This window comes from Trachypithecus francoisi, unplaced genomic scaffold (assembly GCF_009764315.1).
Source record: "Trachypithecus francoisi isolate TF-2019V2 unplaced genomic scaffold, Tfra_2.0 Lachesis_group8, whole genome shotgun sequence".
Lineage (NCBI taxonomy): Eukaryota > Metazoa > Chordata > Mammalia > Primates > Cercopithecidae > Trachypithecus > Trachypithecus francoisi.
In genome coordinates this window covers 44,174,076-44,200,875 of record NW_022681473.1, presented here as the reverse complement: position 1 = coordinate 44,200,875, position 26,800 = coordinate 44,174,076, and the positions used below count along the sequence as shown (strand labels likewise).

Below are 26,800 nucleotides of genomic sequence, written 5' to 3'. Positions count from 1 at the left end.
GCCACTCCCATCACAAGTCCAGAGGCCTAGGAAAGAAAAATGGTTTCCTGGGCCAGGCCATTGCTTCAGAGGGTGCAAGCCCCAAGTCTTGGCAGCCTTTATGTGGTGTTGGGCCTGCAGGTCCACAGAGGTCAAAAATTGAGGTTTGGGAACCTCCGCCTAGATTTCAGAGTCTGTATGGAAATGCCTTCATGTCCAAGCAAAATTTGCTGTAGGGACAGAGCCCTCATGGAGAACCTCTACTAGGGCAGTACGGAAAGGAAATGTGGAGTCAGAATCCCCATACGCAGTCCCCAGTGAGTCACTGCCTAGTAGAGCTGAGAAGAGAGCAACTGTCCTCCAGATCCCAGAATGGTAGATCTACCCACAGCTTGCGCCATGAACCTGGAAAAGTTGCAGATACTCAATGCCAACCCATTAAAGCAGCTGGAAAGGGAGCTGTACCCTGAAAAGTCACAGAGGCAGAGTTGCCCAAGGCCATGGGAGTCCACCTCTTGCATCTGCATGACCTAGAGGTAAGACATGGAGTCAAAGAAGATTATTTTGGAGCTTTAAGGTTTAATTATTGCTTCATTGTATTTCGAACTTGCATGAGCCTGTAGCCTCTTTGTTTTGGCTAATTTCTCCCATTTGGAATGGGTGTATTAAGCCAATACCTGTACCTCCATTGTATCTAGAAAGTAACTAACTTGCTTTTAATTTCACAGGCTCATAGGTGGAAGGAACTTGCATTATCTGAGATAAGAATATGGACTTGGACTTTTGGGCAAATGCTGAAAAAAGTTAAGACTTTGGGGAACTGTTGGGAAGGCCTATTTGTGTTTTGAAATGTGAGAAAGACAAAACTTGGGAGGGACCAGGGCTGGAATGATATGGTCCGGCTCTGTGTCCCCACCCAAATCTCATCTTGAATTGCAATTCCCATGTGTTTGGAGAGGGACCTTGTGGGAGGTGAATAGATAATGGAGGTGGTCCCCCATGCTGTTCTTGTGATAGTGAGTGAGTTCTCACAAGATCTGATGGTTTTATAAGGGGCTTTCCCCACTTGGCTCTGCACTTCTTCCTCCTGCCACCATGTGAAGAAGGATGTGTTTGTTTCTTTTTCCATCATGATCAGAAATTTCCTGAGACCTCCCCAGCCATGCTGAACTGTGTGTCAATTAAACCTCTTTCCTTTCTTGATTACCCAGTCTCGGGTATGTCTTTATTAGCAGCATGAGAATGGACTAATATAGTAGTCCAGAGTTTATGTGACAACTTTACAGGGTTGAGAAACTAGGTTCTTCTGTATTATGGCCCTCTGCCTGTGGTTCTTGATGATTCAGTCTCATTCCCTCGCTATGCCAGCATGAAGGAGAACAAGAAGTCGAGAGCATTCTCTTTACACATATTACTTTCACTGATATCCCACTGGTGAGAGCTTGATCACATGACCATACCTAGCTGTAAGGAAGGTTGTAAATGTGGCCTTTGTTCTAGATGGCCATGTGCTTCAGTAAGATTCAATTACTAAAGGAAAGGGGAGAGTGCACACCAAGGGACAGCTGGCATTCTCTGCCTCCAACATTCTTCAGATTTTCACTGACAGGGTCCTGGACTCCTTTCTGGGCACTCCTCTCTGGTTAATTATTTTTTAGTGCACAATTCTGGATTAGGAACTTATTGGGGGATTGACACCCCTTCATGAAAATCACCCAAAGGCTGACCTATAAAAGCTTGCTTTCCCTGAAGTTACTGCCATAAAAACCCCTCCAAGCAAGAATGAGCTTTGGTGGAACCAATCTGGGTATTTGCCTGATATATCTTAAATTTGCTTGTTCATGTGAACAAGACCTTTGCATGGAAGAGTGAGACAGACTGGATGTCAGTAGAGAGATTATATTTAGCTGAGTTGAAGGGAAGGGAACTAACATTTGCTGAAGGTATACTTTTGTGTGTTAAATGTTTTCGATATGTGATAACACATTCACCCAGAAGACCTGAGTGTCAGATCTGGCTCTATTGCTCACTGGCAGTTAGTTTAACTATAATACCTTTGAGAGGTTTATGCTGGAATTGCCAAGACACAGCCCTGGTTTTGCAATGGGAGTGCAGAAAGAACTATGGCTTGGTTTATCTGAATCTAAATGTTTTCATGTGTAAGATGGGGGATTCTAATAGTGCCTGCCAAGGCATGAACATTAGTATCTAATTTCTAATTCCATGGACCCCCCTGGACCATGATCAGAAAAGCCTGGGTGACCAGTGTCAAAATAAACTTATGTTTTTATTCTTGTACCAAAGCTGTGTAGATACTGTCAGTGCTCATTATCGTCTTATCAAATGAAGCAGGAGAAAGTAAATCTTTCTTTCTGTATGGCTTGAAGGGATTTTTGAGGCTTATAATTAGGAACTATTTTTCATTGACAGTTTTAGCTAGGCATGTATCGTATTTATATGTTGCTCACATAAAAGACCAATGCAGGTATTTCTGGCTAGGTATCTGTCCTGAGAAGATCTTCTAGGGGAGAGTTAGAGGCCCAGACTCTGTCCACTTTGTCATTCTTCCATCTTCAACATGTGGTATTCCAGGTGTTTCTGAGGGTTGTCTTTATTCCAGCAACCAGAAAGAGGATTGCATGCAGGAAGTTTAGGGTCAGCCTTGGAAGCACTACACACGTATCAATTACTTCTGCTGACATTTCATTGTCTGGAACTCAAGCATATGGCCACACCTAGTATTTTTAGCAAGAAAGGCTGGGAAATGAGTCCTAGCTCTGTGCCAAGAAGAAAAGTAAATTGGTTATGATTTTCTTCCATCCTAAGTTAATGTGTACTATCTTTCTTATTTTTGAAAGCACAGTATTCTCTGTGGGGGAGTGATGAGGTTGTGCAAAATTATTTAAATGATTTCCCTCTGTTGTGATGGGCACCACAGATTAAAAATATCTTAGTCCCAAAGGGAGACTGCTAACTGCTGTTGTCTCTATGCTACCTACTCTCAACAGCCTCAGCATCTCTTTATTGGTGCTAGAAACTTCGTTTCCTCTACAACATCCTAGACATAGTGTCATGGAGCAGATAGGGAATCTTTAGTGTTACATAAACTTGGGTTTCTATCTTGAATCTACCACTTACTGGTTGTGTTTTCTTGGATTACTTTATATCTTTGAACTTCAGCTTCTTCATCTGTAAACTAAGGATAATCATATCTGCCCAATGGGCATATTTTAAGGATTTAAGACAATGTCTGGCACATAGGCGCTCAATAATTGTCAAATGTTATTATTGTTTAGATCCCATGCTTTCTGTCCTAAGTTTAAAGGGCATGATTTAAATGAGATATTCTGAATATCTCATTTATCTTGCATGTTCTACTCTTGGAATATCTATTAAAATCAGCCATATTTGAAATGTAGTCTCCACGTATAACTTGCAAACCCTAGAAACCCAGAAGAGAGTTAATAATTGAAGAAACCCTGAAGTTTGTCATTACCTTAATGATTGGTATGAGGAGCCATTTTCCTAGCACTTTTCTAAAATTTAACCTAGGGACCTCGTGCATGCTCAATTCTTGTTGAGATCGCTGCAGGTAAGGGCTTTGTGGAACTGTCTTGGGGTTCCTCTTACCCAGAAATTCATGATCTACTGCATTCTGGCTTCTGCCTGCCTTCTGGCCTTCCCACTCTCAGATGTTCACCCGATCTCATGTAGGACAGGAGAACTCTTAATATTTTTAATGCTGTTTTATGCTCATCATTTTTTTTTTTTCTTTTCAGTCAGTTTCTTTGAGTCAGTTTTAGTGTCTCACTTTCTGTCTGTTCTTAAGGGTTTCACTTTTCTGCAACTGTGACAGATAGAAGGTGGATTTCACAATTCTAACCTGGGTGAGTGGATGGCTTCTCTTGATTTATTATAAGAATAACTCAGTCCCTGAGGAAGATAAGAAGGAGAACCATGAGCCAAGATTTTATTGGGAAAAAAACTATGGTTCAAAGGAGAATGTCCGGAGGATCCAATCTTTCCATTTTTGCAAGTATGAAAGATAAAATAGATTTTCCATTGGGATGTCAATCACTGGCTTGGCTTCCTTGGCTTGGCCTCTTAGAAGAGAAGACAGTGATTTATTTTTTTAACTTTTTCTTTGAAATTAATTTTAGACTTAGAGGGAAGTTGCAAAAATGATACAGCAAGTCTTGTATATCTCTCACCCAGTTTCCTCTAATATATTAACATTTTACATAACCATGATAAAATTATGAAAATCAGGAAATTAATATTGCTGCAGGACTATTTTTTTTGAAACAGAGTCTCGTTCTGTCGCCCGGGCTAGAGTGCAGTAGTGCAATCATGGCTCACTGCAACCTCCGCCTCCTGGGTTCAAGCAATTCTCCAGCTTCAGCCTCCTGAGTAGCTGAGATTACAGGCGCCCGCCACTGCGCCCAGCTAATTTTTATATTTTTAGTAGAGACAAGGTTTCACTATCTTGGCCAGGCTGGTCTGGAACTCCTGACCTCATGATCCACCTGCCTCGGCCTCTCAAAGTGTTGGGATCACAGGCCTGAGCCACTGCGCCCAGCCTGCTGTAAGACTATTAATCAAATTCCACACCTTGTTTGAATTTTACCAGTTTTTTTTTTTTTTGTTTATTTGTTTTTTAATGAATATAAGATTTTGTTTTTCTGTTTCAGGATCTTGTCCAGCCCACATTTCATTTAGTTACTATTTCTTCTTAATCTCAAAAATGTTATGGTTTGTCAGATTTTCCTGTCTTCATGACTTTGACACTTTTGAAGAGTATGGCCAGTTATTTTATGAAATGGCCCTTAGTTTGAATTTCTGACATTTTCTCATGATTAAGTTATTATTATTATTCTTATTTTTTGGCAAGGATACCATAGAAATGATGTTCTCTTTTCTGTGTGCATCATGTCAAAGGATTCCTTATATTGCTATATCTTATTACTGGTGATGTTATCCTTGATTGCTTTTTTAAGGTAGAGCCTTCCAGGATTCTTCACTGTGAAGTTTTTATTTTTCATTTTGTAATTAAAGAAAGTGGTAATTTATAAAGGATTTTGACTGGGCACAGTGGCTCATGCCTGTAATCCCCCCACTTTGGGAGGCCAAGGCGGGTGGATCACGAGGTCAAGAGATCGACACCATTCTGGTGAACATGGTGATACCTGTTCTCTACTAAAAATACAAAAATTAGCTGGGTATGGTGGCACATTCCTGTAATCCCAGCTACTTGGGAGGCTGAGGCAGGAGAATTGCTCGAACTTGGGAGGTGGAGGCTGTAGTGAGCCGAGACCCAGCCTGGTGACAGAGTGAGACCGTCTCAAAAAAAAAAAAAAAAAAGAAAAAGAAAAAAAGTTTTTTTCCAGCCCTCAACTGAGAGAGTGCTTTTGAATCACTGAAGTGAGAAGGTGTGTTCCTGTGGGTCTGTTTATGGAAGAAGGAGAAAAGATGGAGAGCAACACCTCAGTAATACCTGGTCTTATTTTTGCTCTCTCTTCTGTCCTCTGCCTCCTGGGTTCAAGCAATTCTCATGCCTCAGCCTCCCAAGTAGCTGGGATTACAGGTGTGTGCCAACATGCCTGGCTAATTTTTTGTATTTTTAGTAGAGACACAGTTTCACCTAACTGTGTTGGCCAGGCTGGTCTTGAAATCTTGACCTCAGGTGATCTGCTTGCCTCAGACTCCCAAAATGCTGGGATTACAGGCGTGAGCCACCACGCCCAACTCCTGAAAAAGCTTTTGTAGACTGTTGGTATAATAAAAAGGGGGGAACTCTTTTCTTAAGAATGCATTTCCAAGGTAGGCAGGGATATATTTTATGTGATTTGTAAAACTCCTTGTGTGGAAAACAGTTACTCTATCACAAATCTGTCACTAATCTGCTCGTATGAGAACTTTTCCAGTCTCAGGATAGCAAGAACTCACTACTGTGTCAATAGCATCCATTCATTTATGAGAGATACATACATATGATCCAAGCACTTCCCACTAGGCGCCACCCTCCAACACCACCACACCGGGGATCAAATTTCAACATGAGTTTTGGTGGGGACAAACCATATCCAATCATAGCAGTCACCTTTTTAGGGAACTTGACTTTTGAAGCTTTCTTAGTGTTTGAGAGTCATTGGCAAACTCTCTCAGAGAAAGTTTGCATCACTGTTTCAAACTCCAGGAACATGTGAGTAACTTTCTGATATCTTCTTGCATTCTTATGTCCAGGATCAGAGAAGAATCCCTTCTCATATCTAGTAAATTTCATCTCCAGTTCAACCTGCACATCTTAACAATCGTACTCATCTCATAAGACCTTGCTGCTCATCGTGTGGCCTGCAGACCAGCAGCAAGAGCATCGCCTGGGGCTTATTAGAAATGCCATCTCTCAGACCCCAGCAGACCTTCTGAATCAGAGCCTGCATTTTGACAAGTTGACTCATGTGCACCCTCCTATTTGAGGAACACTTTTAAAGTGGTTACAGTGGCTCTGCCCTCTTGATACCTGAATGAACTGAGCTTATCAAAAATTCGATAAAGGCAGCTTCATGATGATGGTGGCCAGGAAGCTCCGGGGCATTCTGGAGATGAAGAACATAACAGGAATGATGGTAGCACAGGATAAGTTGATTAATTTTGAAGCCTGCTAGTTGTTTTGGAAGGTGGGGGGACCCTGGGTATATTAGCTTCCTAGGGTTTTATTGACAGTGACAGAAAGCACTATGACACAGAGCCATCTCATCTACTTTTTTGAACTGCTGCAGATTGGGCTTAGGTGTTTCAAGTTTGCCCAAAATAAATGATTCTAAAATCAATTTGCCTAATGGCCAGTTTACTTAATGGTGATTTCCCCTAATAGTACTACTAACGTAAAAATTCATGTTTGTGAAATTTATAAGAATTCACATGTGATAGAAAGGTAAATTGGTTTTTGTCAAATTTGGTTTCGGATAAAGCTGCTTTAGGCAAATGTTCACTTACATATATTAGCTCTAGGCAAATAGATTTTATAGATGAATTCACCTGATCCAGATGTCCTCTCCTGAGGAGGGAACAGGGAATTCAGGGTAGGGGGTGGGGATGTTTAGTCATTATTTCCACTAGCAGTGATACTGGGTGTGGAGGAGGCTCCTGTAATAGCAGGTGGGCTGGGTGGGAGCTTGCTACACTGCTCTTACTAATGGCCCCCTGAGAGATCTACTACATAGCCCTCACATGTTTCCGTGTCGCACTGTGAATGACTGTTACCACTTACACCCATCTGGGCTTCATCTTCTAAGCTCATTCCTAAGCACTGTTCTTCTTAGTGACCATACACTTTTATGAGACTCTTCACAATGCTCATGTTTAGCCCGTGCTTTTCAGGCTGGGTGGCTTTATCCCAGTGTGACTTAAACTGATCCAGGCTTTGTCACAGAACCGTGTTCTTTTCTCTCACAGTGCTTATTCGTTTCCAATTTTACATTAATTAGTGTGATTATTTTGTTAACATCTGTCTCCCACTGGATTGTAAGCTCTGTGAACACACGAATCATATCTGTTTTTGTTCATCACTGTGTCTTTACAACCTAGCAAAGCACCTAGCAAGTTGTAGAGACTTAATATTTTTGAAATAAATGAATGAATACCTTAATGAACCTCTGGCTTTTATTAGCAGTAATAAATTACATATGGCACATCTCACAGATGATGGTGATACATCAAACTGCCTTGACATTGAAGTTGAGAATCACTGTAGAAAATAAAAGTTTCTTATCAAGGAGGCAATTCAGCAAAATTAACCTTTAAATAATGATGACAATAATAATAGCTGACATTTATTGAGTTCTTATAACATGCCAGTTATGATAAGTACTTTACCATAAAATTTATCTCACTACATTTATTGAGAGCTCATGTCTTCCTAACAGAAACAGCCACTAGAACATGTTTCCTATGGCAGCCACTCTCATCCTCCAGTACTGTGGAGCCATCAGCACCAGGAACAGAGGAGGGTTCCATGTTGCTTCTGTTAAGGGTAGTTCATTTCTAGCTCATGGTGGCTGGCCTCATATCCAGCTGAACGCTCTGCTCATGATGTCAGCCTTCCCAGTGACTCTTACGGGTAGTAGAAATTTTAGTTATAGGACAGGTTGGTCTGTGTTGATTCTCATAGTTCTTTCTTCCAAGAGGGCCTGACTTAGGCATCATTGTCCTAATTTTGTGTCTTTGGTCATCATTTAACTTCTCTCTGACTTGCTTTCTTCACTAGTTAAATGAACATGATAATAGTACCTCCTTCTAGCGGGTTGTTCCAAGAATTTAGTGCAATATTGTATATAAGTAATTACTAAGGTGGTATGTAGTAAGACTTGATAAATGTTAGCCATTATTATTATTATTATTATTATTATTTAAATGGTGCTTTTACTGAATTATCTTCTTGATGAGTAACTTATTTTCTATAAGAGCGATTGTCAACTGCAATGTCACACCCTTTGTTGTATCACAATCAGCACTAAGGCAAGCTACCTGTAATTTGTTACTGTTACTAAAATCCAGATATTTATTACTATATTTATTCATTTATTCCAAAAATATTTATTAAGTCACTACAGTATGCTAAGTGTTATGCTAGGCTCTGAAGACACCATGGTGAGAAAAACATATAGTCCATGTGTTCATAAAGCTTATCCAGTGGGAGACAGATGTTAACAAAATAATGAGAAAAATATGTAAGTACAAACAGATAGCTGTGAAGTAAAGGAGCACAGTCTCATTAAAAAAAACCCTAGGTGGTGGTAGGGAGTGCATGTCAATGGACTTCCTGGGGAGGTGACATTAAAAGTGAGAGCTGAATGAGTAGAAGTTAGCTAGGGAAAGAATGGGTTAAGAGCCTTCCAGGTAGTTGGAGCAAGTACATTGCAGTGGGAGGGATCATGGTATGTTTGAAGACTTGAAAGAATGTTGGTGTATAGAGGGTAAGATAGAGAGTGAGAAAGTTGACACTGGAAAGATAGGCGGGGGCTAGAGCATGTAGGTTCCTGAAGCCCATGCCTAAGACTTCTAGGCTTGAACTCAATAGGAATAAGAAGACATTGATGGATTTTAAGCTTGGAAGTGGGGGTGCTTGGAAGAAGTTGATAATATGATTGGATTTTTGTTTTAAAAACATAACTTTGGCTGTAGAATAGATTGGAATGGGCCAGGGTGGATTCAGTGAGACCTGATAGGCATCTATATAGTTGCTAGTAGTAGATGTTTGTGGATAAGATAAGGATGATAGCTGTGAAGGAGATTTGGAATGGATAAATATGGTAGATACTTTGGAACAGAAGTGATAGAATTTGCTGATAGTATGCACATCAAGTGCTGCGGAGAGAAAGGTGTCAAAGACAATGCTTAGGTTTTTAGCTTCTGTTCTGATATAGGATATAATGGATGAGGCCCAGGTTTTGGGGAAAGAATTAGGAGTTATATCTTGTGAGTATTGAGTTTGGGGTATCCAGGAAGAGATGTTGAGTAGATAGTTGGTTATACAAGTATACAGTTCAGAAGACAGGTCTAGACTGGAGATATAAATTGGTGATTTATTTATGTAAAAAAGCACCCTCCTGGTTAATACGGTGAAACTCCATCTCTACTAAAAATACAAAAAAATTAGCCCCGTGTGGAGGCAGGCGCTTGTAGTCCCAGCTACTTGAAAGGTTGAGGCAGGAGAATGGTGTGAACCTGGGAGGCAGAGCTTGCAGCGAGCCGAGATCATCACTGCACTCCAGCCTGGTGACAGAGTGAGACTCCGTCTCAAAAAAAAAAAAAAAAAAAAAAGAAAAAAAGCACCCTAACATATTACTGTGGAGTCAGGGTACATAGAGTCACTGTTAGGATGCACTTTCTGAGAGGTGGAGAAAGGACTGGAGTTAGAGGTAAGAAAACAAATTTTGTATAACTGGTGACACCCGTGGGAGTGTTTGAACATTACCTGCCTATCAGTCCTAACGTAAAATGGTTTGAGAACTGCTAGGCTATAGGAAAAAGGGCCAAAGGGCCAAATGTCGGTGGTTGGTTCTATGTATCTAGCTCCAACTTACCTTTCTGTTGCTTCACAACTCCTCTGATCTGTTTGTATACATCATCAGTGCTGTTCATACTTCTTTCTTTGTTGCCTAAGCATGCCAGACACATTTCTTCCTCCATGTTTTTACATTTTCCCCACTCCTGAAGCACTTTTCTTACCTATTTCACTCCAGTCTAAATCATTCTTCTACATCTAGCTTCTTTTTGAAACATTCTTACATCACCATTCAAGAGTGGATCTCCTCTCTTCCTTTTAAAGGTCAAGCTTGTATTGTTGTCTATCTTTCCATCAGTTTTTATTTTATCGAGTCACATGCAAAATCTTTGACAAGAGGTATACATGTCAAAGGTTTTTGTATTACCTTGCGCTTGTTACTTACTTATCTTTACACTTAGTGCCTTCTTTGCATATATGATTTGCAGTCTTGCTTTCACAGTATGTAAGCCTGGCTTAGCCTTGAGAAAATGGCCCTTTACCTAGTTGTAATTTGAATTTGTGTTGTAGATAAGTGAGTGATTTTAATTTTGAGTGGGAGAATATGTATCAAATTGAAAACAGTAAAAATAAAGAAAATGCTGTCTGTATAAGAAAGCTTTCTTATTACATGAATTGAAAAAAGTATAGAACAGTGAGAATACTATGCTACCATTTGTGTTAAAGAGGTGGGACAAAATAGTATATTTATACTTGCTTTCATAGCATAAGAAACCTTTGGAGAAAAGGTTCTTTTCTTCCTAACAAATGATGCTTGCACAATGGGATATTTGTATTCAAAAGAATTAGGTGCATACTGACCCTATACCTTTTACAAAAATTAACTCAAAATAGATTATGTACTTTAATGTAAAATGCAAAACTATAAAACTCCTAAAAGAAAACATACCTTTGGTGATGAGCTTTTAGGTACAACATGAATAGCATGATCCATAAAAGAAACAGTTGTTAAGTTAGATTTTTATTACAGCTACAGCCTTCTGCTCTACCAGAAAGATTAAGAGATTAAAAAAACAAGTTACAGGCTGGGCGCAGTGGCTCATGTCAGTAATCCCAGCACTTTGGGAGGCCAAGGCAGGCGGATCAGGAGGTCAGGAGATCAAGACCATCCTGGCTAACATGGTGAAACCCCATCTCTGCTAAAAATACAAAAAAAAAAAAAAAATTAGCCAGATGTGGTGGCAGGTGCCTGTAGTCCCAGCTACTCGGGAGCCTGAGGCAGGAGAATGGTGTGAACCCAGGAGGTGGAGCTTATACTGAATGGAGATCACACTACTGCACTCCAGCCTGGGTGACAGAGCAAGACTCTGTCTCAAAACAAAGAAAAAAAAAGTTATAGATTGGGAGAAAAATTTGAAAAACACACATTTGAGGAAGGATTTATATCCAACATTTATAAAGAACACTTGAAACTCAACAGTAAGTAAACTCAACAATAAATAACCCAATTTTTTTAAATAGGCAAAATATCTGAATAGACATCTTACTAAGGAAGATATGTAAATGGGAAATAAGCATATTACAATGCTGTATATCATTTATCATTAGGGAATGCTAATTAAAACAATGAGATACCATTACACACCAATTAGAATGGGTAAAATCCCAAAAAACCCCCAAAATACCAATTGCTGGTGGCAATCAATAGCAACAGGAATCCTTGTTTATTGGTGGTCTGAGTGTAATGTAGTACGGCCACTTTGGAAGGCAGTTTGGCAGTTTCTTACAAAGCTAAACATAGTCTTATAACAAAATCCAGTAATTGCATTTCTAGGTATTTACCTATTGATTTGAAAACTTGTTTTCACAAAAAATCCTGCATACAAACAGGAAGTAACCAAGTCCCTCAATAAGTAAATGGATAAATGAACTGTGGTACATCTATATGATGTATTACTCAGCTATAAAAAAAAAAAAAAAAGCATGACTAAGCCATGCAAAGACATGAGTGAATCTTTTTTTTTTTTTTATGGTTGATCCTATTTGGATGAATCTTTAATGCATATTACTTAGTGTAAGAACCCAGTCTGAAAAGGCTGAATACTGTATCATTCCATTTATATGACATTCTGGAAAAAGCCAGAAAAAAAAAAAAAGATGAAAAAAAAGATAACAAACAGATTAATGATTTCCAGGGCTTTGGGAGTTGGGGGAGAGTTAAATAGGTGAAGAACAGAGGAATTTTTTAGGTAGTGGAACTATTGGGTGTAATTCTGTAATGGTGGATACATGACACTATGCATATGTCAAAAGCCACAGAACCTTACAGTGCAGAGAATAAACCTCAATGTGTGCATATTTAAAAAAATCATTTAGGAAGTTAAGAGATCCCAGGATGGAATTCAGAATGTAACAATTATCTAACTGTATTACAAATGTATGAAATAACTTCAGCAACGGGGATTGGGGAAATAGGAGCTGACTTCTGGAACTTTGGACATGAATGGAGTAGGTAGGACTAAAGGCCGAAGGAACTGTATGTAGACCCTTCACTTGAGTTGATACAGTTGTTTACCTGAGGGTATTGGTTAATGATATTAAAACCACTATACATGTATACAGAAAGTGAATAATTAAGTTAATGGATGGTAGATCATGGGAGATTACAGATAAGCATGGGACAGAGACTACAATTATCTATGTGATAATGGATTAGAGTTTAAGACGTCATTATGAATTCATGTTTAGCTTTAGATACAAATGGATACATATAGAAATATCTACAGATATGTGTATATGTACTGATTGTTATACACACACATATATTTCTTTGCTCTGTTGGCTGAGAGAGCTCAGAAGCAACAATATCTTGTAGCAATGAGCACACATAGTGGCCAAATCTTGATTTCTAATACCATTCTTCAGTAAAAGGAACAAGGCTTCCTTGGAGAGATGGTTGATTTTAGGATTGGGTCAGGAAATATATAAGATGAGCCTTGAGCATCTTGTAGTACTAGAAAGTAAGGAAATGCTCAAAACAAAATAAAACAAAACAGGAAACATGATGGGAGTAACTCAAAGGAACCAGCTCAAAAACGTCCAACAGCTAAAGCTGGAACAATTTGAGCAACAAGATAAACAGTGTTGGATTATAACCCAAAGTAAAAAGTGATAACCCATGAGTCTACACTGATATAATAAGTGTTTGAATAAATAAATAAATGAGAATAGATAAATATCCCATGCAGTAAAATTCTAATAATTTATGTAAAATGAGGATTTTCATTTCAATAGTCCATCCTCAAAGAGGTGGAATATAACTCTCCACTCCTAAAGTGTGGGCTCCACAGAGTGGCTTCCTTCCAAAGAGGACAGTATAGAACTGGGAGGGGGAAGAGTATTTTTATAATGGAGAAAACTGACAAACACTTAGCCAGGGAGATAAACCCTGACAGTAACATCAGTAGTGATGTCATGTAGTAGAATGCATTCTTGATATGATGCTGTGAGATTTGCACATTACTTCTATGGTATTCCTCCCCAAAAGTCACAACCCTAGTATAATTATGAGAAAAATTAGACAAATCCCAATTGTCAGATATTTTACCAAATACCTGGCCAGTACTCCTCAAAACTGTCAAGGTCATAAAAAAAGCAAGACAAGTCTGAACTGGCACAGCTCTAAGGAGCCTGAGAAGGCATGACAAACAAATGTATTGTAGCATCCTAGATGGGAATGTGGAACATAAGAAGGGTATTAGGTAAAAACTAAGAAAATCTAAATAAAATATAGACTTGGTTAATAAACTATTAATTAATAGGGCAAACTGGGTGTGGGATATGTGGAAAGTCTATTTTTGTAATTTTCTGCAAATATAAAACTATTCTAAAAGAGTTTACCATAAAAAACTTTGTACAAATACATGGGACACCAACACTAGTTGCCTATAAGGGTTGTTGGATACTGGGAAGACTGGGTACAGGATGAGAGGGAAATTTTCTACTGAGTACCTTTATAGATATATCAGTTTACTTCTGAACAATAGAAATAAAAAAATTTAGAAAACTGAAGATTGTATTTCTTGTTTGGGAACAGTAATATTTCTTCTTTAAGCATTTTAGATAAAATTTAGAAAGAAGTATAGAAAGTGCTACATATGTTTTGGTCATGAGTATGATTAGCATTACCACTACAACTACAACCACCATGATATATTTAGTGCCTATTTCCTAAATCTTGATATTCATAAACATCTTAATTTTGAGTTCCCGGAGATCCAAAGTTATACCTTAGTCTTAAGATGCAGTTGTGCAATTCCAAGCTTAGTGCCTTCGGCTTGGTTGCTTAATAAATGTTTTTATTTGACTTTATTTGCAGTCCTTGACAATAAAAACCAAATGATTCCTCACCCCTTGTCCTGCTAAATTAGCTGATTTTTTTAAAAAGTGTATTCTGTCACTAATTTTATTTTTCTATCGTAACTTGCCTGAAGTTTCATGTATTTTTCTTGGTTCTCTAGGGAAGTTAGAAGCCAGCCTTTACTTTATTAAATACAGCATGGCTAATACCATGTGGATTTTTAAAGAGTATAATAGAACAGTTTTGAATGGGCATAAAGAGCCAGAGTTTTACATTTCATTTAACAGTGAGTGTTTTATTTTCGATAACAAAGGCAGTTGGTAATTGCTGTCACGATTAATCTCTTGCTATATGTTTGCTAAGAGGATTGAGTACAGAACTAATATGTAACCTTACAACTACAAGTAAAATCACCAGGTCTAGTCTAAACAAGAGGAAGGGAAAGGTAGAAAAACATTTCTTTCTGAGAAAAGGCAGAATGCGTATGCTTTCAGCAGCATCACACCTTTGTAAGGCTGTTTATTTTCATGTATATAGAAAGATGAAGGGAAATCATCTTCAATATTGGATACTAGGCAGTTTGTAAGACGATTTACAAATGTATGTCATTTTATTCTCAAAACAAATCTGTGAAGTAGATGTTTATTTTCAACTAGATGAAGAAAAGAAGGTTTAGGGAAATGGTGTGTCCTGCCCACATTCACACATGGATTGAATGGCAGAGGGGAGGGATTGATCGCAAGATATCTGGGTTCTGAAGCCTCGTTATACCTGGCATATTTTTTTCGGGTATATATTCTTTTTCCATATTGCTCTTAATAAAGGAAACAGAAGTTGAGAGTACCAGAAGTTTGTCTAGGAAAATCAAGACTTTCCTTTAGTTTAGTCAGATAGCTCTGTAGCCGTAAAGGGGACATGGACCTGGAACCCAAAGATGTCTGATTCGTGAAAGAACCACCAACGTGGCCACTTCCATTACTGTAAACAAGAAGCTTGAGGCCAAAATGTTTGGGTTTGATACAAGAAGAATAACAGATGAATGAGAAAGATATCAAAGTAGTCCTAAGGTATTTATTTCTTTAAATAGCCTCTGAAAACCATGTATTTTAAAATACATAATGGTTTATTTATATTAAATTACATTTTTGGTAGAATTCTATTTTTATAAGTTAAAAGAAAATGCATAGTTATATATCTGTGGTGCTATTTATAAGCAGAAAATCAACATTTTGAGATTTGGTTATCTGGCCAATGACCCAGGCATTTAATAGAAACATACTTAAGTTATAGTTTTAATTTTTTAAAGATATAATAAAAATCTGTATACCCGAAGTTAGAGTGTTCCAGTTTCTATTGATGTATAAAAAAAACTACCCCAAAACTTTTGCTCACAGTTTCTGTGGATCAGGAATTTGGACAGAGCCCAGTAAAGGATGACTTATCTCTTTTTTTTTTTTTTTTTTTGAGACGGAGTCTCGCTCTGTCACCCAGGCTGGAGTGCAGTGGCCAGATCTCAGCTCACTGCAAGCTCCGCCTCCCGGGTTCACGCCATTCTCCTGCCTCAGCCTCCCGAGTAGCTGGGACTACAGGCGCCCGCCACCTCGCCTGGCTAGTTTTTTTTTTTTTTTGTATTTTTAGTAGAGACGGGGTTTCACCGTGTTAGCCAGGATGGTCTCGATCTCCTGACCTCGTGATCCGCCCGTCTCGGCCTCCCAAAGTGCTGGGATTACAGGCTTGAGCCACTGCGCCCGGTCAGGATGACTTATCTCTATTCTACCACTTTTGTGGATTCAGTGAGAAGAGTAGACAGCTGGGCAGGCCAGCTGGAGGTGTTTTCACTCACAAAGCTGGTGTGCAAATCAAAACCACAATGAGATACCATCTTACACCAGTTAGAATGGCAGTCATTAAAAAGTCAGGAAACAACAGGTGCCTGAGAGGATGTGGAGAAACAGGAACACTTTTACACTGTTGGTGGGATTGTAAACTAGTTCAACCATTATGGAAAACAGTATGGCGATTCCTCAAGGATCTAGAACTAGAAGTACCATATGACCCAGCCATCCCATTACTGAGTATATACCCAAAGGATTATAAATCATGCTGCTATAAAGACACATGCACACGTATGTTTACTGCGGCATTATTCACAATAGCAAAGACTTGGAATCAACCCAAATGTCCATCTGTGACAGACTGGATTAAGAAAATGTGGCACATATACACCATGGAATACTATGCAGCCATAAAAAAGGATGAGTTTGTGTCCTTTGTAGGGACATGGATGCAGCTGGAAGCCATCATTCTCAGCAAACTATCTCAAGAACAGAAAACCAAACACCGCATGTTCTCACTCATAGGTGGGAACTGAACAATGAGATCACTTGGACTCGGGAAGGGGAACACCACACACTGGGGCCTCTTATGGGGAGGGGGCAGGGGGGAGGGATTGCATTGGGAGTTATACCTGATGTAAATGACGAGTTGATGGGTGCTGATGAGTTAATGGGTGCAGCACACCAACATGGCACAACTATACATATGTAACAAAACCTGCACGTTATGCACATGTACCCTAGAACTTAAAGTATAATAATAAAAAAAATTAAAGTAATAATGGCTGTTGGCTGGAATCCCAGTTGGGGTTGTCAACTAGAGCACCTACATGCCACCTCCCCAGTACGGTCTGGACTTCCTCACAGCAAGGTGGCCTCAGGGTAGTTGGACTTCTTACAAGGTGACTTAGGGATTAAAGCACAAGTGTTCTGGTAAACAAGATAGAAACTGCAGTTTTACATTTATGGAAGTCACCAGGCATTACTTTTGCCCTTAAAGTACTTACAAGTCCATGCGGGTTCAAGGGGAGGAGACAGTTCCCACTTTTCAAGGTAAGGAATGTGAAGTTCACATTGCAGAAGAGTATGCGAGATGGGAGACGTTGTGACTGAAAGTACAATTTTCCCAACAGAGTATTAAGCCATGTAATCCAGATTATATGTGATACACAGGACAGGAGATGACTATGTTCATACCTGCTGCCATTTCTTTTTACTTATAGACCAGCAATGACTTGTGCCCATTGTTACTTTTCAGCTTTTTTTCTTTTTGCCTTTCTTTGGTTTCATGTTTCTGTACCTCTCTTTACTGAGTCAAGGTAGACTAGTAATCTTTAAATTTCACTGGTTATTATCAGTAAAAGTTTATTTTTGTTTACTTCCCAGTTCAGTGTTAATCTGTGTGAGGAAAGGTATCTGTGCTCCATGAAGTCATTTATAGACCCAAACTTTCTCCACCATATGGTGCCACCACCCAATAAGGCCTCAGAATTCTCCACTGGACCTCTGCAACTGGCATGGATAAGGCACATCCTCTGTTAACTGTTTTGGCCTGGACATAATAGACAGCACCTCTGCTCGTGGTGTTTTTTTTGGTGACAACTACTCATGTGGTCCCTTCTAGATTAAAGGGAACTGGGGAATATACTTTAGTATGTGCCCAGTGCCCAGGGAGAAGGCGGGGTGTAGATATTAGCTACATCTGCTACACTTACCTCTCGTTCTTCTCTCCTCCAGGCTGATAAGGAGTCTGGAGCCTGAATGTGACATAATATCAAGAATAGAATGAAACTAATTGACCAACCAATCAGATGCAAATTAGCATAAGAATTCTAGGAATTTAGACCTGAGCTGGACTTTAAAAATTATTTAGTTCAATAGTTTAAAACTGTTTTTGGAGGTGGATCTCTTTTATCCAAATGAAATCTTACAGGAAACTCCAATTTATGTAATAGATGACAGTGAAGTTGCTCTGGTTAAAAAAGGTAATGGGCCTTGTCTTTTCCCTCTGCCATGGACTCTAAGAGCCTTTTGAGGAATCCTAGGGCTTTGTGGATCAGATATAATTACTTTACTTAAGACACATTAAAAAACTGGGGCATAGAGGGACAGTGATACGATATCATTTTTGTCAGTGATATGCCAAAAATCACATGCTTTGTCTGGCAAGTTTAAGGTTGCAACTCAAGCTTCAGTAGTCCCACTACTACTTCATTAAAAATGGTGGCACTTCCTCTTTTTCAAGATACATAGCCATTGAGACCCCTGGTCTAAGGTGGGGCACGGTATACCTGCCTTGTGTTGTTGGCTTAATCTCTTTGTCAGCCAAACAGTGGACTTAGGACCAGGAAAGAGACAGGAGCTTCAACTTGGGCTGGGTGCGGTGGCTCACGCCTCTAATCCCAGCAGTTTGGGAGGCTGAGGTGGGCAGATCACTTGAGGTCAGGAGTTCGAGACCAGCCTGGTCAACATGGTGAAACCCATCTCTACTAAAAATACAAAAATTGACCGGGTGTGGTGGCGGGGCGCCTGTAATCCCTGCTACTCAGGAGGCTGAGTCCGAAGAATGACTTGAATGTGGGAGGTGGAGGTTGCAGTGAGCCAAGATCATGCCATTGTACTCCAGCCTGGACAACAGAGTGAGACTCTGTTTCAAAAAAAAAAAAAAGAGCTTCAACATGAACTACTGTAGCATTTCTTTCCACAGTGATGAGATTAGCATAAAGAATGAGGGCTGGCGCCTGGGTCTGCAATAGTATGACTTGGCAGCATACCTTGACTGAGGGCATCAGAACCATGGATGGAGGCTGCCTGAGTTCACTGGAACTGTTTTGTTCTGACGCTGATGTGATCATGCCACTGAACCCAGAGAGGAGCACAGTGTGGTGGAATTAAGCAAACCTGGACTTGAATCATGGGAGTGACGTGGCTGTAGGCAAGGCACTTTATCATTTTGGATCTCACACTTCACACTTACGAATATAATAATAAGTACCATTTAAGATAATTGCCAGAATTACAGATAATGTATTTAAAACACCTGACACAGTAGAAAGTAATGGGATGTTGCCACCACACTTTGGTGTCTACCAGACTCAGGTTCAAGTCATAGCTCTGCCTCCTATAGTGGTCTGAGCTTTACATCTTTAATTTCATAGCTGTAAAATGAGGTAGTGGTTAAAATATGGACTTGAGTTGCAGCATAAAGCATGAAGCCTGGAACTAGACTGCTTTTGTTTAAATCCTGGATCTGTTCTTATCTACCTGTACAAACTTGGGCAAGTTATTTAATCTTTCTGTACTTTGGTTTCATCTTTTATAAAATAGGGATGATAATAGTTGGTAATTTTTAATGTTGTTATGAGGATTACATGAGTAAATATTTGCAGACCAGTGCCTGGCCCATAGTCAGTACTATAGAAATATTTGTTAAAACAAGTAAAATATTTTACAGGTTTGTGGTAGGAATTATTTTGATATGAAATATACAAACCTAAAGACCGTTCTCCTAGTAATGATTAGTACTCAATAAGTATTAGCTATTATTACATAAATAATGTTAGCTATATTGTTTTTGTTATCATTGTTATTATTATTGCCCATTAAAATAGAGTTACCCTTTATTGAGGTCCTACAAAATTGTAGGTACTATGCTGAGAAACTTATTTTTTTCATCATCTTTAGGATTTTCCAGGATTTTGGGAAATGATCTACCCAGGTACTCTCTCTATATATGTGGTGGCTTGTTCCTTTTACAGAAAGTAGCTGGATGCCTGCCTGGGTTTCTGTCTATCTGGAGAGTCCTGCTAGGGGTACACACTGGGAAAGGGTGTCGTCTTGTTTCCCAAATCCATTTTGCTTTGACCTCCCCACCCAAACTCCTAGGAAGCAATGGTTTGTTCAGGGCCACAGAAAAATCATTGTTGGAATGTAAGCAGGTACTGTACTAACTCTGGAGCTCTTTGGGGTGTGATATATTTCTCTAAATAGCTAGTATATATCCTTGTAGAATAACTGGAAAAGAGACCTTTTCTAAGAAATGTTTTACCTTTACTTGTGAATTAGTGCTGGATACTATCTAAAATTAACTTTTACTGTTTTCACTCTTGTACACAGAAGCCACATAATTCATCCAGCAATAATCACTTTAACATTTTGAATATATCTCACCCTTCTATTATATATATAAAAATATAAAATTTTATTATAAATATATACATATAAAATTGTATTATATATTATATTTTAATATTATATATGTATGTCATCTCAAGATAGGATACCTTTGGTATCAATTTTGGGGAAAATGATAAAAATTTTGATAAAAATAACTTGATTGATCTTTACCTAAATTTTTAGAATTATTGCTCCTGAATTTATTTTCAGTCTACTAAGGAATTCAGATAGTCTTATGAAAATTGACTTCAGTTCATAGTAATACTGATTGTACCTAATACTCAAGGGTGGACCTTTGGGGAATTATGCATGTTGATTCTAAGTAGGGTCTACCTTGCACCTAAGTAAAGGCCTGGGCTTAAAAAATTCAGCTAAGTAAATACAGTTTGGAAAAGATTTGCCTTCATAACATTTTGTGTGAAAGGTCTTGGGGCGTTAGTTGATGGGAAAGTCAGTGTAGGCATAGTTGTGCACAGCTCAGAGCAAAGCAAGTGATAGTGTCACTGTACTTTGCATTAGACCACATTTGTACAAGTGCCTTTATTCCTGGATGCTGTATTTAAATGGAAAGTTGATTCATTTGACCATGCCTAGAACATGGTGACCAACATGGGGAAGGCTGGTGAAAGGAAGAAGGCAGAATCTTTGTCCAGGAGGGGTTCATAGTTTAGATGGAGATGGGAGTATAAAGGAAGGAGCCGGGGATGCTTGGCTTGAAAAAGAAAAAAGAAGAGGGAATATCACCGCTGTTTTCAAATATTTGTAGGATGAGCCGACTTTTCTGGGAGTGAAGGCAGTTTGTTGGAACAACACACTTGGCTGAGGTCCAAGGCTAAGGGCTTGCAAAATCTTTCGCTTACAAAATCTGACTTGTAGTTTTATCATTTATACAGCTGCTCTCCCCATAGACTCGTGAAAAAACCCCAGTACACCTGAGTCCTGAAGCATGAGGACTGGTGAGGGGTAGATTGCTCACTAGATACCAGCCTACTATCACTTCCAGTGTCCTCCTTCTACCTGGCAGCACGACATGGCTTCTATTCACTTGCTCATAGCATCAAACTTCTGCTCCCCTCATCATGACCAGCTGGCCAGGAAGTAAGGCAACACCTGGTGTACTACTATAGTGCTTCTTAAACAGAGATATAAACATAGAACATGAATCATCTGGGAATTTTGTTGAAACGCAGATTCTGCTGCAGTAGACCTTGGGGTTACCCAATAATCTGAAATTCCACAGGTGATGCTGCTATTGGTGGTGTGTAGACCACACTGAGTCACAAGGTTCTACTACAAAACATGAGTCTTCCCTCCAGGCTACAGCCAAATCCCATCAGGCCAAATGACTTTCTGCTCAGAGTTGCCGCACATCTTTATTTGTAGAGCATTACTGCCTGGAAATGTTGCCTTATTTTCCTCCCAGCCCTCATGAAAGAATTTTATCCAGATGTCGCTTAGCCATCCAGTGTTTTTATTGTCCCTAAGGCTGCTTCAGCAGTTATCTGACATGTTTTTTCAAAAATCTATCATCTTGATTTTCATCCAAGTTGCATGAGATGCAGCACTTTTTGAATATGTGCAGGATGTGGCCAGAAACTTTAGTCTGAGATACAAGTATCATTTGCCTGACACCAGGACAGACTTCTTTTCTCATAGCTATATATTTGTGATTACCCCAAAGTAATCACTGACTCCAGTGCTTTGTGAAGGGATCTTTAAGAGATCTGTTTATAATACATTGAATACTTGCTCAATGAGGCCACAACCCCAAGAATAATGATGAAATCTGGTTTAATATATTTGCCTTCCTGTTTAATGATTCCATCAGGTGACTTCTGTGAGTATTTCTAATTCTCATTGATTGAAGCCCTTTCAAGGTCATGTCCCTTCCCCCAATAGTTGCTTATTGGTCAAACTAAAGTAATTGAGAGATTTCTCATGATGTGTGAATCCTGGTAAGATCTCAAATATAAGCTCGTGGTGCATTTCTATACAGGTGCTAAATGGTCTTGGGCAAGATACTTAATATCTTTGATCACCTGTAAAATAGGGATAATGAAATCTACCTTAAATAAATTAAAAAGATGATGTCTACGCAAGCACTTGCCATATTCCTGGCATATGGCAATCATTCATGAAATGACTTTTCTTACCTCCTCATTTGTTCTTTTTGGGCCATTTTCCACCTGTTTTTTGGGGGGAGGGACATATTTTACTTCCTTCTTCACTAGTCACAAAGCACCTTCAGAAGTGGGATATATATTTTAAACCCCTTTTTAGTTTTTCATTATGTGTTCAGTAAAGACATGTTGAATGAATTAATGGATGGCCAATAGTCTATAACATCTTCTTGACCTCTAAGTTCCCTGATTGTTTGATTCTTCAGTGTTCTAACAACTTAGAAGAAATTGGAGAATTCCCTTAAAATAAATGTCTTCTTTGTTAAAGCACTTCCTTTTGTACAGTCTTATAAAGTATGTATTACATAAATTATTACTAATAAGTGTGAACCTGGGCCTGGAAGCTGGCTGCTATGGTATAAATAACCTCTTTTAGTTTATGACCTTGGGCGTGATTCTTTGTACTGGTGCAAATGAGGTGGGTCAGAGGCTGGTCTTGACTCTCTGCTTGCCCTTCACTGTTTACTTTGGAAAGATCTGTGAAAGATGAGCAAGACATACGTATTTGTTCTTTGACATGACTTTTGGGATTCACACACAATAGAGGCTGAGTTTCATGATATATTCATTTTAGTCCTCATAGAAAATGCATTTTGTCTTTTAGATTAAATACAGTTTGGCTTGTGGGGTTAGCCAGCTCAGTGGATTAGAATAGAAGCAGCAGGCCCTTCCAAATCTGGGGATTAAGCCTAGTTACCTGTCTAGGCGAATTGCTCTGGAGTTTCCTGTATGAATGAGTTGTTGGAGTTAGTGCCTGGTGAGGCTGTCCCCACCACTTTGTCATCATGCCTCTGGGATAGGCAACAAACTGGTAGAAAGTGCACACCCTATCAAATTTAGATCTAAGTTTAAATCTAGTTTGGGTATGTTTAATCCTTAATCTCAATTTTAAAGTTTTTTAAAAAGAGATAATACCAGTCTCATGGGTTTTTTGAGTGATAAATTAGTATATGTGAAATACCTACTGCAAGCCCTGGCAGTGGGATCAGGCCCAATGTAGATGACAATGACACATTTCAGAAGAGAGGCATAGGAAACAAAATAGTTCTGGCACCTGTGAAAGTACCAGCCCTGTTGTGTGCCTGAGGAGTGTCCCAAAGTTGCTTGTAGTATTTTATGACTGAAGTGCAGACCACAGTAGTAAGGCTAAGAATTTCTTATGGGTCTGAAAAACGGGATCATAATCTTGGAAAAGAAAAACCTTAATTGCATATTTCATTCTCTGATAATTTGAAATACTCATTCTTTTGTGTCTAGCTTCAACCTTTTCTCCCCTGCTCATTATCTAGGAATTGTTGTTCAATTATATCTTTTTGTTTAGGGAGAAGAAAAAAGACTAATCTTTTCATTCTGACAATGTATTTCAATCCCTGTGTCCAACATGACTTCTATTTCCCTTTAATTCTTGAAAAAGTAAAGATAATTGTTCTAAAAATAGCCATCAATAGATCAATTCCACATGAATGGCCTTTTTTAGACATTCATTGAATGAGGGTTCTGATTTGTACTTTGAAGTATTTAAGAAACACTGCACTGAGTTTTGCTAATTAGCTGTGGCTTGTTACCTCACAGTGGATCAATTGATCTCTGTTTCAGAGGCTCAAGATGTTGCCTTGAGGGTTCTCAGACAATAGATTCATTGGGTGTCACACAGTGCATTGATTTCAGGTCTTAGCTCTTTGTGTCATGTTTAGCTAATTTTAGATCGTGAGAGACCCAGTAGTAAGGGGTTGAGGGATTGATGATGGCTGTGATATCCAGAACTAAAATAAAACAAATGTTTGTTCCTTTACGTACAGCTATTTTGAACTGGAGAGCAGCGGCCTGAGGGATGAGATTCGGTATCACTACATACACAATGGGAAGCCAAGGACAGAGGCACTTCCTTACCGGATGGCAGATGGACGATGGCACAAGGTTGCACTGTCAGTTAGTGCCTCTCATCTCCTGCTCCACGTCGACTGTAACAGGTATTTCTTTGTCTTTGAGCGTTGCTGATCCTGTCCTTGAAATCAAGCAATGGAAAAGGGGAAAAAAATATCAGATTCCTTCATGACTTGCCAGGAAACAAACACCAAGGGACCCTAATTGTAATTTAACCTACCAAATGGGACATTAGGCATGCTGAAATGACCAACTGTAATATGATAAGAAAACAGTTCATTAAGATGAAACTGTATCCCGTGATTAGGAGCAAATGTACAAAAGGTTGATTGCAGATTGGGGAATAGTAAGTGCACCTCAGTGTGCTCCAGGCACTGGCTGGAATTCCATGGACCTGTGATCACAGTTAACATTGATATATTGTTGTTGAGTTCGTTCCACTTGGAAGCGAATAAGCTCGTCTACCTTAGAATGAATCTGAGAAGCGTGTGCTACTGAAGCAGCTAATTCTATTTCACTTCATCAAGCTCACCTTTGCTTAAATATCTTTTCCAAATGGAGGCTTCTTAAAGAGGCTGTTGTATGAGCCTTTTGGAATTGATGCCGTGTATTTTCTCCAGAGGAATGAGCCTTCCAGCTTGTCAGGGGATGGTGGGACTATTTGTGAGGTCTGGGGGGTTTTACAGGAGGTTTTGGGTTGGGGTGGGATGGAAATGTTGTCTCCCTTGTCTGTCACTGGAGCCAGGCTTAATGAAAGTTGAAGAACGAGGGAGACCATTGGCTTCTATTGCATCATTTATGGCTGGACAGCTGGATAATGGTGTTCAAGGGGAAAATTTTTATCTCTCCAGAACCCACTGAAAATCCTTATGGATTGTGACCTGAGTCCAATTACAGAGATTTTTTTTGCATTCTGAGCAGTGCCCATGCATTGTTGATTCTCATTAATGATGCCATCAAAGTTAAAACGACTTTTCAGCCACACAAGGCTTGCTTCCGTGAACCCAGGATAAAAAACAGGCATATTGGGGATAGCCTGCCTTCCGAAAACCATCAAGAGGAGAGATATTCCAAGGTCAATCAGCTTTAGACCACATTTCTCATGAGGAGATGCTTGAATGTGCCTGCCACTCTGACTCTGCAGTTTCTTTTAGAAGAGTTGGAAGGGCAGGCAACTGGTGTCAGGCTCAAGGGAAGGTTTGCCGTCTTGAGGTGAGTCTTGGTCCATTTTGATGTGACCTATTTAAGGTGCTTTTTAGACTTCTGAAGAATTGTGGTTTCCACCAGATATAGTAAGTATGTCTGGACAGAGTTTCCATAGAAACCACTAGCTCCTTTGTACCCTGCAGACTGGGGCTGGGAAGACTGGATAAAGCCAATGCTTAGCTGCTATATCCATTTTCACTTTCAAGAGCTCATTGCCCCCTTCAACTCTCTAGAATTAAAGTGGCCTGTCAGGCAGCACTCCTATGACCCACTGTGACCTACCAGCCACATGCTGTCCAAATGGGATTGTAGAGGAAGAGCCCTGCTTATCCTTCTGAGCCACAGGACAGAAAGAGGTCACAAAACCCTGGTTTAGTAATTTCCAACTTCAGAGTCCTGGAGAGACTGCTGCTTTCTTGCTATGCAATTTTTGGTTTCTTCCTTCCAAAAGTTGTCCTCTGTTTCCTGACATTCTTCTCTCTAGAAAAGTTCTTAGATGGTGGTTGGCCTTTAGTGCTCAATCCACATTGGTGGTGGTTGTTGTTATTTACTCTGCGTATCAATGGCACCTCTTTGACCCTGCCTTCAAACTTTCATATGTTGTACGTCCTTCATGGCAACCATGACCTCTCTACCAGGAGAGTGAGAAGAGGATGGGAGATCTGTAGTTCACAGTATTCTTTAGAGTCATTCCCATTTATAAAGAATTGACTGAGGGTATTCCAAATATTCTTTCTGTTTTCTTAATATTTTTCATACTTTGGCTTGTGGCATAACATGTCCCTTATGTAAGATCTTGGAGGGAAAGCTTATGAAGTTGCTGCTAGTTAATGATTCGTAGAATCTAAACACAAATACATTTTTCAGGTAGGTCAGAGAAAAAATGGCCCCAGAAGACTGGGTAATAAGAAAAGTAAATTTTGATTTTCATATAGGAAAAGTCTAGAAACATGATTCCAAAATCTGACTGTACCTAAGAATTACCTGGGGAACATATTAAAAAAAAATGGATAACCAGGCTTTGCCTCTGACCTACAGGATTAGATTCCCTGAGGGTGGAACCTGAGAAGCAATATTTTTAACAAGCCCTCCATATAGGTTCCATGTGGGCAGTCTACCCTTGGTGCATGGACTGGCATTTCAAAACCACGGGTTTACAAAGAGCGGAAGGAAT

General features: G+C 39.4%; 1 protein-coding gene across 2 annotated transcripts in view; it reads left to right on the top strand.

Annotated features, from left to right (window-relative positions):
• Positions 1-26,800, top strand: part of NELL1 (neural EGFL like 1) — a 984,256-nt gene that overhangs the window by 167,977 nt on the left and 789,479 nt on the right. For both annotated transcript variants that reach the window (XM_033205025.1, XM_033205024.1), the window contains exon 4: positions 24,336-24,506. In XM_033205025.1, coding sequence (XP_033060916.1) covers positions 24,336-24,506 — 171 coding nt within the window. The remainder of the gene's footprint in view (positions 1-24,335; positions 24,507-26,800) is intronic.